This window comes from Rhamphochromis sp. 'chilingali', assembly GCF_963969265.1.
Source record: "Rhamphochromis sp. 'chilingali' genome assembly, chromosome: 5".
NCBI classification, from domain to species: domain Eukaryota; kingdom Metazoa; phylum Chordata; class Actinopteri; order Cichliformes; family Cichlidae; genus Rhamphochromis; species Rhamphochromis sp. 'chilingali'.
This window is the reverse complement of record NC_137932.1, coordinates 38,308,826-38,322,233: the sequence shown is the minus strand read 5'-3', so window position 1 is coordinate 38,322,233 and position 13,408 is coordinate 38,308,826. Positions and strand designations below refer to the sequence as shown.

General features: G+C 43.0%; 1 protein-coding gene across 1 annotated transcript; it reads right to left on the bottom strand.

Annotated features, from left to right (window-relative positions):
* Positions 1-615: 615 nt before the first annotated feature.
* Positions 616-8,409, bottom strand: LOC308396874 (uncharacterized protein). The gene is made up of 3 exons (XM_080882507.1): positions 8,371-8,409; positions 7,966-8,262; positions 616-7,802 (listed from the first exon to the last, which is right to left on the bottom strand). Exons 1-3 carry the CDS (start codon positions 8,371-8,373, stop codon positions 7,770-7,772), a joined length of 333 nt encoding a protein of 110 aa, XP_080738633.1. The 5' UTR covers positions 8,374-8,409; the 3' UTR covers positions 616-7,769.
* Positions 8,410-13,408: the final 4,999 nt, after the last annotated feature.

Sequence of the window (13,408 nt, the reverse complement as noted above, 5' to 3'; positions counted from 1 at the left end):
TGGTGTGTCATTGTGTGCCTTTCTCCCTGCTTTCAGTCTTTTCTCCACTGTCGTATCCCAATAAAGGTTGGGTTAGGCGATGCACTCATCTTCCCTCAGAAGATACAAGTATTCTGTATGTTTTCTCACCAACACTGTACTGTTAATACCGAGTATATCTCTGTGGCAGATAGCCAGCAGGCGGTCAGTTTGAGCAGGGCAGGGCAGACAGGGAGCACAATTTATCTGTCGCTACACTCAGGTCTGGAGTGCTAAGTATTACTTCTTTCTTCTCTCGGCTCCAGGTTTGGTTGTGTAGCAGGAGTTATCTAAAGAGGTCAGGCAGTTTTCTTCTTTTGGCTAAGTTCCAGAAAATTACATAAAATGTCTTGACCTCCAACCAAAAGATTTTTAATCAGGCAAATAAATTCTAAATTAACTCCTGTTTGGTGTCAGACATAACTCGGATTTTCCTCTATTGTACCCAGAATGTCTTAACACAGGGATAAGATTGTGCAGTAATATCTTTTTTTTTTTAAATGACATCAGAAACAGCAGTATGCGACATTACGTGATGGCAGAGCTTCAGTTCATCCTTTGTCATTTTTTTTTTTTTTTTTTTTTTTTTTAATAAATAGGACAGGGGGAATGAATGAGAGAGAGAGGGGGAGAGAAAGAAAGAAAACCCAAGGGGAGAAGAGACGGTGAGAAGGGGGGGGAAGAGAGACAAAAAAAAAAAAAAACTCCTGGGTCACCTGTATGGAGAAAAAAAAAACAAACAAACAAACAAACAGAGGAGACAGCAAACAACAAAGAGCAACATAATAATAGAGAAAACAAAGCACCATCACAATAAACTAGCTAGTCATAGATATCAGTATTTACTAAGTAATAAACGATATTGTGCAGCACGCAAGATAGACAGCGCACAGTGTGCTTTGAGGCAGCAGCCAAGAAAGCTTTAGTCCGCGTCTGTGAATACCCATGTGTGCATACCTGTGTGGATCAGCATGCTTGCATTCCAAAGGTTTCTCCATGTAATGATCTGCTAGGGAGTGTGGGGGGGCCACAGCCCCGTCCTCCAGGGTGTGAAGCGGGTATGGAGGAGATCAAAACTCCAGACATCCAGAGGCCCCCAGAACACAAGAGACCATGGAAGACCAACAGAGGGGCAGCCGCGCCACTGTTCCAGTAAGAGTGAGGAGAGTCCCAGATGAGGGCTCACTCAGCAGCCGCGGAGCAGAAGCCAGGGGGGGTTGCAGTGACGCGCCCGTGAGCTCCGCCGGCCCCCAGCTGCGCCTGAGTGACCGAGCCCTAGGCCGAGAGGCCGGGGGCACCCCACCTCCAAAGGGGCCCGAGCGAGCCCCAGGCCCCAGGCCCCGACAAGCGGCCGCCAAGGAGTGAGCCGGTGTGTACCCGGACGCCCACCCCCAGACACAAAGAACCACCAACACACCGACACCTGAGGGAGTCCGCCACCGGCAGGGGAAGTGGTGGTGGGTGGAGATAGGCCTCCAAACCTTGGAGGGCCTGAGGTGTCCCCAGAGAGGTGGCGTCTGATACCCAACCTGACATATAGACACAGACATACAGGCACACACAGACACAAACATCCATTCCCACCCTCATGCTCTCATATGCACTCACTCTACACTCAACCAACGTGGAGACAGACATAAAGAGACGCTGTACACACAATCACACTCCCCAAGCGTACTCTACAAACCGGGTCTAGGTACCCTTGCCCCTGGAGGGGGGAATTGCACCCAGACCCAGGTGGTGTTACCCTTTTCCCTGCGGTGGGGAGAGGCAGACCACCCCGACTCCGCAGCAGCAGGGAGGCCCCACACCCCAGACCGCAGTCGGACGGCCAACTCCTCCTACTAGCCCTCCCGCTCCAGCAGGCCGCAGAGAATGGGGGTGGGAGAAGACTCCAAACCTCCCTCCACCCGCTCATTGTAGTGTTGATGCATATGTGTTCTAAGGTGCAATTAAAACCCAGGAGGGCATGGAGCTACCTGCCAAGGAGCAGCAGGTAAGCGCATAGTCCCTCCTGCTAACCCTCAATGACTAAGTGTATTTAAAATTGAGAGGTGGGCAACGACGTCAGGGGTGAGGTATACACCCTGATGGTGATTTGGACTCCGTGATTGTGCCCACCCCCAAGATCCTATATGTATGTGTAATGAGAGTGTGAATAATGTGAATGTCTAAGTTGTGGGATAAAATTGAGGCAGAGGCAGCCAGAAGGGGACAGGGGGGGGGGGGTAGCCTCCTCTGCACCCTGGTGACATACCCCCACTCCAAGGCCCTGCATGTGTGGGTGGTTGTGGAGGAGCGAGAAGAGGGAGGCAGCTGGAGATGGGGAGGGAAGGAAGGGAGGGGCAGGTAACCCCTCCCTGGGGCCAGCTCCCCCGCTGACCCCAGTAGGCACTCCCACCCTCCGCGACCCGCCAGGGAAGGGGGGCCCAGGCCCATCAGACCGGGGCCCAGTGCAGTAGCGCCCCCCGGCTCCACAGAGCCCTGGACAGTCCACCCAACCCCACCACAGAGAAAACTGCACCCACCCCACCAACCACACATCTTACAGACTACATAAGACAGTAAACGCCCAGGCTGAGATCTTCCTCCACCTCTCCTGTATCTCCCCCTCCTGCAGAGAGTTCCTGAGAGAAGAAAGCTCCTGCCAGATGTGACCATCCCCCCCACCAGTTGAAGAGCCCCCCAGGCGGCTCGATGCACCGGCGGCACCCTGCTCCAGGGCCGGGCCCCCATGCACCCACCCGCCCACAACCCCGGCAACACACCAACCAGGACCCGAGCCCCCGAGGCCCGGCCCGGGCCCCCGCCCAGAGACGGAGCACCCCCAGAACCTCACGCCCATCCCGGACCCACCCAGGGGCAGCCAGGTTGCCAGGTCAGTAACCCACGTCCGTCAGCACAGACCCTCCCCTAGCCCCGCTGCACGCAGCCGCGAGGAAACAGTCACCTGAGAGCCAACAGAGCCCTCAACCGGACGTGACCGCTACCCCGGGTTGAGCCCCCCAAGGAAGATGCCTCCGGGGAACCCCCCGACGCCCTAAGCCTGTCCCTACCCCCTCACCAATCACAACAGTGAAGGCGGGACCAAACTATGACCCCCCACCCCCACTAGGTGATGGAGCTGATAAAAGGGGCCCAGAGCAATTGATCTGATGTGGTGGCAGAGGCTGTGTCAAGACTAATGTAATCTAATAGATAATTTCTATATTGGTTAGAATTAAGATTATTTTTATTTTTCCAGTTCATGAGGACTGTTTTCTTGGCTATGCATAGGGCAGTGAAGATCATATGGGCTATATTCTTTTCTGAAGTGACATTATCTAAGCTGCCCAACAAACACACTAAGGGGGAGGTTGGAATGTTACATTTCAGACACTTTGATAAGTCTTCACATATCTCGCGCCAAAACTTTTGCACTGGTGGACAGAACCAAAGAGCGTGGATGTAATTGTCTGGTGTATTGCCTTGACAGTGTGAGCAGTTGTTGGAAGATGTAAAGCCCATCTTGAACATCCGATGACCTGTATAGTGCACTCTATGAAGTATTTTGTATTGTATTAATTGCAGACTGGGATTTTTAATTAATTTAAAAGTTTTTAAGCAAATCTGAGACCAGAAGTTTTGGTCTAGGTTGACTGATAAATCTGCTTCCCACTTTGCAGTAGGAAGGGATATTGATTCATCTAATTTAGAAAGTGTTCTGTATATTTTAGATAATAATTTGGGGGATTTAAGAGTAAGAAAATGTGCCGCACTTAGTGGTGTTTGTAATTCAACTTGACTGAGGTTAAATTTCTTTTTTACTATGGATTTAATTTGTTGATATTCTAAAAACCTTGTCTTGTTGATCCCATATTGTTTAACTAGTCTGTCAAATGGAATAAATTCTGTTCCCTCTAATATATGTTCTAAGTATTTAATTCCTTTGCAACTCCATTCTGGGAAATTAATCATATTATTGTTTTGTAATATGTCAGGGTTATTCCAGATAGGTGTACGTTTGCATGGGATTAATGAAGACTCCGTTATTTTTAGAAACTCCCACCATGCTGTTAGAGAAAAGCTGATGTTGATACTTTTAAAGCATTCATGTCTTTTGATGTTTGAGCTAATAAATGGTAGGTCTGAAATCTCTAGATCCTTGCATAGTGCCTGTTCAACATCTAGCCAGGGCTCAACTAAGAAGGTATGTTTTAACCATTCTGAGATGAACTGAAGCCTGTTGGCTAAGAAGTATTGGTGAAAATTAGGCAGATCTAATCCTCCTCTATCCTTGGTTCTTTGTAGCGTTTTTAAGCTAATACGCGGGGGTTTATCTTTCCAAAGGAATTTGGAAATATATGAATCCAGAGATCTGAACCAATCTTGTGATGGTTTGTTAGGGATCATCAAAAATAAGTAATTTATTTTTGGCAAGATCATCATTTTTATAGTGGCGACCCTTCCCATGAGTGATATGGGTAAAGATTTCCATCTAGTCAGATCGCCTTCTACTTTCTTTAGAAGTGGGATGTGGTTTAGTTTAGTTAAGTCTGAAAGCTTAGGAGAGATATTAATACCTAAATATTTAATATTTCCGGATTGCAGTGGGGCAGAGGAAGAATTATGGAAGGAGCAGTTAATGGGGAGAACTGTAGATTTTGGCCAGTTAATTGAATAATCTGAAACTCTTGAAAACCAGTTTATTAAAGTAATTACCTCAGAGAGGTTGGTTTGTGTGTTTTGCAGAAAAAGCAACACATCATCCGCATAGAGACTGATTTTATGTTCTATGTTCTTACATTTTATGCCCTTAATTGTTGTAGCCTGTCTAAATGCTGCTGCTAGAGGTTCGATAAAAATTGCAAAAAGTGAGGGGGAGAGTGGGCATCCCTGTCTGGTGCCCCTCAGGAGACAGAAGCTGGAGGATGTCTGGTCATTTGTTCTGATACGAGCCGTTGGGGAATTGTATAATATTCTTATCCAGTTTATGAAAGAGTTTCCAAAACCAAATTTGTGTAAAGTTGCGAATAAAAATTTCCAATTAACTCTGTCAAATGCTTTTTCTGCATCTAGAGATAATATTATGGCTTCGATGTTTTTATCGTATGAGTAGTCTATTAAATTAAGTAATCTACGAGTGTTTGTTGAGGAGTGCCGACCTTTTATGAAACCAGTTTGGTCAGGATGAATTAAGAGGGGGGTCATTTTCTCTAATCTCTTTGAGAGAGCTTTGCAGATTATTTTAAGGTCTACATTTAAAAGAGAAATTGGACGATAGCTTGAGGGAAATAAAGGGTCTTTGCCTGGTTTTAGCAGGAGACTAATGTTGGCAGAATTCATATTTGGTGGTAGTCTGCCCTTTTCCTCGATTTCCTGCAACATGCTGTGGAATACTGGTGCCAAAATTGTCCAGAATTCTTTGTAGAATTCTGCAGGGAAGCCGTCTGGACCTGGAGCCTTATTATTGGGCATACTTATCAGGGCTTCCTGGAGTTCACTTGGCGTCAGTGGCGAATCCAATTCCATTGCTTGACTGTCTAGTAATTTTGGAAGAGTTACGTTGTCAAGAAACAGATCAATTTCATTTTTAGATGGGTTTATTTGTGGTGAGTATAAAGTTTCATAGAAATCCCTAAAAATGTTGTTTATTCTTCCAGGATCATATATTGTGTTCCCCGATAAATCTTTAGCAGCACATATAGTTGTTTTTTCTTTATTTATTTTTAGCTGGTTAGCTAGAAATCGACCTGATTTGTTACTGTGTTCAAAATTCTGCAAGCGAAGTCTTTGTATAAGGAATTGTGTTTTTTTATTAATAGTTTCATTTAATTCTAGTTTTGTTTTGCATATTTTGTTCAATGTTTCCTGATCTTGGTGGGACGCGTAGGCTTCTTCTAGTGATTTGATGTTTTTTTCTAATTCCTGAATATTTTTGTTTTCTTCTTTCTTTTTGTGTGATGAGAAAGAAATTATTTTACCTCTCATCACAGCTTTCCCTGCTTCCCATAGAACAGAAGCAGATATTCCGGGAGTGTCATTAAAGTCTAAATATGAAGTCCATTCCTTTTTAAAGTATTTAATAAAGTCTTCATCTTTAAGTAGTGATATATTAAATCTCCAGTTTTTACTTGGCGTAGTATTATTCTTGTGCATTAGTGTTAAAGATACAGGAGCATGATCGCTGACAGCTATAGGATGAATCTCAGTGTCTGAAATGTCACACAGCAGTGAGCTGCTGACCAAAAAATAATCCAGACGAGAGTAAGAGTGATGAACATGCGAGAAAAAAGTATATTCCTTACTGGTGGGGTGAAGAGAGCGCCATGCATCGCAAAGACCAAAGTCGTTCATATACTGTTTGATTATATTTGTGGACTGCCAATTACGCTGAGTTCCTGTTGTGTTGAGCCTATCCATTTCTTCATTTAGTCCAAGGTTGAGGTCACCGCCAAGAATGAGTGTGCAATCAAGGTGTTCAGAGAGTGCACTAAAAAAACCGTGGAAGAATGAGGGTTCGTCAACATTTGGACCATATATACTAACAATACATAGTTTTTTGTTCAATATTGATAGTTTAATAATTAGAAATCTACCCTCTGGATCTATAACTGTATCGAGTACTGTAAAATTAACATTTTTATGTATTAAAATTGCTACTCCCCGTTGTCTAGAATTATAACCGGCTGCAAACACGTTAGGAAACTCAGGTGTTTTAAGTTCATTTAAACCTGTGACAGGTTTGTGAGTTTCTTGTAATAAAACAACATCTGCCTGTAGTTTTTTAAGCTGGTTAAATATTTTTAACCTCTTTCCTCTGGTGCCAGCTCCATTTACATTCCATGTGACAAACCTCAGCATGCCCTTAATTGTGCGTGTATGTTTAATGATGTATGCTGGGTGTTTCGTTTAGACAGGTGGAGAGAATATGGAAACATCCCTTGTTTGTAAATAGAAAGAGAAAAAGAAGTGTGGTGAGAGACTCCATAAGTCTGACTATGTGTGTGAATATTCACTAATATGAACAAGCGTGGCTTGCTTATGTGTCCTGCAAGTCTGTGCGTGCTGTGAGGCTGTTGTGAATGTGCTGCCGTTGAGCTGATGTGTTTGCGTGATCGTGTTGTGAAAATATGTAGAAATAGAGGGTGTTGTTTGTAGGTGAGTGGGGAAGTAGGTGACCACAGCAGTGAAAGACAAGAGAAAGAAAGAAACCACATGAACTGTGAGCGACAACAAAAAAAAAAAAAAAAAGGAAACGAAACGGAAACATTCCAATTAAAGCAATGACGGAGGGTGACGGTGTTATATCTGCTATGACATCCTACTGATATTACTAGGTTAAACACATTTTAAAGGAGAACGTGTGAATGAATAAGAAAAGAGTGTAGCGGGTTCTTATCTGGAGTGCAGTCAGTATAACCACGGTGTGGTGCCGGGGTCGCGGTACAGCTGTCCGTCCACGTAGAGCCGGTCCACAGCGATGACAGCACGGGAGCCTTTCTGGATAAAGCTACGTCGAACTGGGAACAGGACCTTGCGTCGTTCCAGGATCTCTTTGGGGAACTGGTCGTTCACGCTGAAGTCCGTTCCTTTCAGCTCTCTGCCGCGACTCTTCACCTGTTCCTTTTGTTTGAATTGGCTGAATTTGGCCACAATAGGCCGTGGTCTCCCGGTCCGCGACCGCGCGCCCCCCAAGCGATGTACTCTATCGAAGTCGATGTTCTTTACGGTGTCCTCCGGCAGCTTCAGGTGGATTTTAATGAAGCTTTTCACCGTTGCCTCTGCGTCCTCTCCGGCAGTTTCTGGAATACCGGAAAACACAAGATTATCTCTCATGCTACGGGCTTGTAGATCGATAACGGACTCTTTTATTTTTTTATTTTCAATGTTTAGCTGGGTCACGTTATCGGTGAGAGATTTAACCGACTCCCGTAGCGTGGCATTTTCAGCGGCAAGCGTTTCCACCTGCCGCTGGCTGAATTCCAGGGATTCTCTCAGAGATTTAAATTCCCGGTGTAAGATCTCCACCAGGGACAGCCTCGCATCGAAACTGGACAATCGCTTGTCGATGGACTCCAGGATTTCTGCGATGTCTTTGCCGGCAGGCGATGTTGTACCGGGGGAGTCTGCCTGGCGACTTCTCTTCGATGACGGCGTCTCGATTTTGGCCGGGGAAGATGCACTCTGGGCCTTATGCATTACTAAATCTTGAAAACAGCGGTCGATGTAATCTTGGAGAGCGTCTAAACTCTCCCCGTTGTCCTCCAGGGTGTTAGAGATGATAAAACAGATGTTGTTAGTTATATGACAATTGATTAGTATTTTTGGTAATACTGAAGCTTGGAAAACCTTTGTTAAACTCTATGCTACCATTTGCTTTTTCTCCGCCAAAATCTCCGGCGTCTGACGTCACCTACAACATCACTTCCGTCATTGTGCAGTAATATCTAACTGAAATTCTTCACATACATTTCCATGTACCACTTGCTGAAGTTTCAGAATAAAAGCATCATTGCCACATTAGGTATTTAGGCAAGATACCAGCTGGATATTGGAGTCATATCAGAGTTTAAAGTGCATGCGGTGCACTGAAACAAAACACATCACGGACAGAGAGTAAATAAATGAACATGTTTTCTCCACCTGACCTCTGTTTAGAAATGATAGAAAATCATATTGCTGCTGTAAAAGCGTATAGCGTGTCGGATGCTTTTGGCTGACATGCTCCCAGGGTTATCCAAAGTGACAGCCTACATAATGGGATATTGCCACTCTGAGTCTCATTCAAAAAAAATTATTACTTCCTCTCCTGCGGCCCACCTCTGCATCTCTCTCCAGCCATAAGACCTTAATGTTTCAAACTAAACCAGCTGAGGAAAAAATATCTGTTAATGAAAATCCTGCAGCCTGTGTATCTGTGCAATCCCACTGCAGGGTCTTTGACAAAGGCTTTTAAAAAGAAATTAACAAACCTGCTTAGCAATGTAAAAAGACCAAGAGACAGTGCAATATCCTGAAGGTACACTTTATAGTTTAATCTGCATTAGAGGCCAGTGTGTAATTCATAAGTAGAATCAGCTCAGGGGCAATCAGAGGCAAGGTGTCAAATCACAGGGCCAATTTTAAAAAAAACATGTGCCGGTGATAGGACGGTATTATGCACGCTTCTTATTTCTGCACATCCAACAAATTGATTGAGGAAAATTTCAGCTACAAGTTATAGATGTCAGTGTAGAGGGATGAGTCAAGATCGTGTTGTTGCAGAAATAATGACACAGGTGGATATCAACGTAAATCATGTGGCAACGGGGCTTTGCAGCTGCCTTACCTTCCCTGTTGATTTTTAAACACTATAGAGATTTACTCTTTATGTTCCCACCAACTGAAAGTAGCTTTACTTATGTTTGCTTTACAGAAGACCAGAGATGCGATAATGTGCAACATAGTAGTTTGTTGACTTCATAGCTCTAATAGCAATTGCAATTGCAAGAACAAGTGAAGAATATTACTTGAGCTTAGTAGCACACTTTCTTATCAATGTAACACAGCAAAAGGCATCATATTTTAGACCTCTGCATCGTTTTTAACCCAAAAATGCACAACAATTCTGGATGTAGCAAAAAGGAAAAGTCATATATTTATTTATATGGGTTCGATAAGCACTCCACTTTCAAACAATTTTAATTTTCTTGCAATTATTTTGTGGTTCAGGCTTTACAGAGTGAAAGTAAACTGCCTGGATCGCTTACTTGTATTAGAATAATAACTTGGTAGGTTGGTTTATTTGTTATTTATTGGTTGGGGCCACTCTCCCTCTTTGTCTCCTTTGCCTCTACTAAAAAGGAATATAGCCATTAGTTTGTGTATTTTGCTTTTGCTTCATAATTATAACTATGATATTACTTACATAATACCAATCCAACTTTTAACTGCACAGTGAAGTGTACTCCAGGATTGGTCAGAACATCATGACTTTCCATTGTCACTGAGATTATACTTGAAATGGCAATGGAAGGTCATGATGTTCTGACCAATTGTGCAGTTTGCTTTGAAGATTTATCAGAATCAGAATCAGAATCAGAATACTTTATTGATCCCTGGGGGAAATTATTTTTTGTTACAGTGCTCCATTTTAAACCAACATTAAGACAAGACAGACAATACGCTAACTAAGAATAGTACAATATATACATATATATACATACATACATACATGCATACATAAGTCACTTATAAATAAATAGTTGGAAAAGAAACATGTGTAGCTGTAGCAGCAAACAGTGTGTTAAGTGGATGCGTTGTACAGGGAGATGGCCACAGGCAGGAAAGATTTCCTGTGTCGTTCAGTGGTGCTTTTCGGTAATCTCAGTCTCTCACTGAACGAGCTCCTGTGACTGACCAACATGTCATGGAGTGGGTGGGAGGTGTTATCCAACATTGTCTTTATCTTGGACAGCATCCGCCTCTCCGACACCACCTTGAGGGAGTCCAGCTCCATCCCCACAACATTGCTGGCCTTACGGATCAGTTTATTAAGTCTGTTGGCATCAATAACTGGCAAACTATTGATTTTCCATTAATATTTATTCTTATTTTTTGATTGGTAGTCAGAATTAAAGCTCAAACAATACAAACATAGGCTAGCGGCGCCAAATAAGTCTGTTTTAATACATCAAAATATCGTCCCTGTGATTTGTTTCCTGTTTATCTACTCACATGTGAACACTCTTACAATTGCAGCCAGTGATGTTTAAACTCCTTGAATCGCCAAGAACAGTAACATCTTCTCAAAAGTCCTCCAAAGTAATTCTGCTATCAAAACCTTGAGATAAAGCAATGCAAGTTGGCAGCCTTTTGGCAGTCACATAGAAATACTTTGTGGTGAGAGCCTCTAACGAACAAAAAGAGAGAGGTAGATTCCAATGGCACAATTTAACTGCAAACATTGGACCCAGAATTGCGAGTGCAGACCATCCCTGCCTTATAATGGACATCCATTTCTTTCTTATTGTCTTCCCTTCTCATTCACATGACATCAGAAGGTAACTTTAGATTTTTTGCTTTGTATTCTACTTTGTGCCACTGCCAGAGCAGCAACATTACAATATTGCAATCTCCTTGCAAACGAGGGAATGATTCTGGACTTTGTTTCTCCTAATATCAATTAACACAGATTGGTGAATTAAACATCCTGTCATGCTTTGCATTCATGTAAAACCTGCAAATGTCTGTGATTGGATAGGCATGAGTTATTTTGTAGACAGAATGCCATTACCAAGAAGCCATTCACTTTTGATTGCCTGGTAATCATTCGATACTTTGAATATAGGAAGTGCTTCAGTGATAAGAGCCAAATATAAATTTTTCATTACATGCAATCTCTCAGCAGTGCGCTCTCCCTTCTCTGCTGGCTCTCTTTAATAACACATATCCTTCTCTTTTCATCTGAGGTGGTCTGGCTCTGTAGCCTCTTAGTGACACCAGTGCAACGTTAATACCTTCCTTGTATTGCGGCAGAAAAACTGCATCTATGCTGAAACGAAGTGTAAACAATGTGGCAACTACCCACAAACACATACACATATACGCACACACACACACACACACACACACAATTCCCTTTGCATGTCTTGCAAAAAAGCCTTTCCTGTCTCTTAATAAACACACATAGAGGCACCGATATTCATAGCATTCAGGGAGCTGCTAACACTCGGGTGTTCAGAGCCGATAAGCTCTGTACTGTCTGTGGCTCGTTTCCCTAACCTCCTCTTTCTTCTCATCTGTCTCTTCTCTGGGGTACTGTCTGGAGGCAGGCTGTGGTTACAAGGCCCAAAGGAGTAACGAATCAGAGCAATGAATACCTAAATATCTGGAGAGATTAGCAGACAAAAGCAGAGTCGATCCTGGATCGCAAGCAAGGGGATGAAGGAGCTTGGGGAGATTCCTATCACTCTGCCACATGTTGAAAGACAGGTAGGGAGGGAAAGTGAGACCGTCAACATGTTAGAGCGTAAGCCCAGGTTGAGGGATAAGCTGTTTGTACAGACACCAGACAGGGATTTCATTACTCGCTCATTTAGTCATGCTGTATTTACAGGGTCAGTGCCATGTAACTCCTGATGTGCAGGAGTACCATGCCAAGGAAGTAACATAACAGGCACTAGGCTGGCGGCTGCTGTGACCACAATCTCATATCCCAGGGTGTTAGCTTGGTGAGGTGTGATCATACAGTGTTGGCGCCTGACGTTCAAAAGCAGCTCTGTGAAAAGCCTCGGTAATTACAGTGGAGGCTATGTGAGTGGGAAGCCAGTGTGTCTGCAGCAGAAAGACTCCTTTAGCTCATCTCTTATGGATGAAAGGGAAGCTGAGGATGGGTAGGACAAAAACAGTTTGCAATAAGTCTTTTCATTCTCTATTTATTTGTCATGTAAAAAAAAATAACATAAGGTTGGGAAGAAGAATTTCCTGAGCATTATTACTTCTTTTTTTTTCTTTTCTTTTTTTTTTTTAGAATATTATAATCATCATTGAAGTCTGTCAACTAGAACAGAATAGGGATTCAGAGTAGTGCTGCTACACTGAGGTTGCTGGCATGTCCAGCTGTGAGGATACTCTGGGGCAAGCCCAAGAGACACTGGGTGTCTTGCAGCTGGCTTGGGAACCCCTCTGTGTCCCCGAGGAGAGCTGGTGGAGTTATTTGGGGAGAGGGAGGTATGGCCACGCTGAGTAGCAGAAAATGGATGAATGGATAATCACAAAGATAAGAGTTGATTCTAAATGGCACAGGCAGAATTTAGAAATATTAAAATTCAAAATAATAAAAAAGCTGAGCTTTAACTATATCGAAAAACAAAGAGCACGACAGAAACAGTCTGTCACAGAAAAAATGATTTCTTACGTGTTTTTTTTTTATTTCTGTATGTTGTTCAGTTTTTGTTAAAATTGACGACATAACATAATAAACAATGTTAACGTTTTCATTTTGCTGTATTTTATTATAGTAACTGCTAACAGCTGGCTGGTTGGCTTTCAAAGTAAATGCTGTTTCAATGGGAGAGGACTCTATAAAGGATGCAACACATTTTTTTCTCACTTAATATAATACACTGGTTACAAATAATATAATAATATTGCTAATATAAAAAATACTATCATTGAGTTTTTCTGAACATAACCAAAAAAGTATCACCAGGTAAACACGCTTTTTATCCTGATGAAATCATTTATTACTTTCTAATTGTGTAATCTGAATCAATGCATCACCTGAATGCCTAAATAAGAAAGTACTACCCCTTAATCTGCACTCTGTTTGATTTTGGTGACAGTTAAGTATTGTTTATTGACTGAAAGCTAAAGTGTGTCAGCTGTCTTTAATGAGGATTGAAAGCAACGATCTGTTATCTGCTAG

Coding starts and splice junctions, on each gene's coding strand:
- LOC308396874 (XM_080882507.1), bottom strand. Junction 7,803..7,965: donor TGGAATTCAGCCAGCGGCAG/GTGGAAACGCTT, acceptor CCGGTATTCCAG/AAACTGCCGGAGAGGACGCA.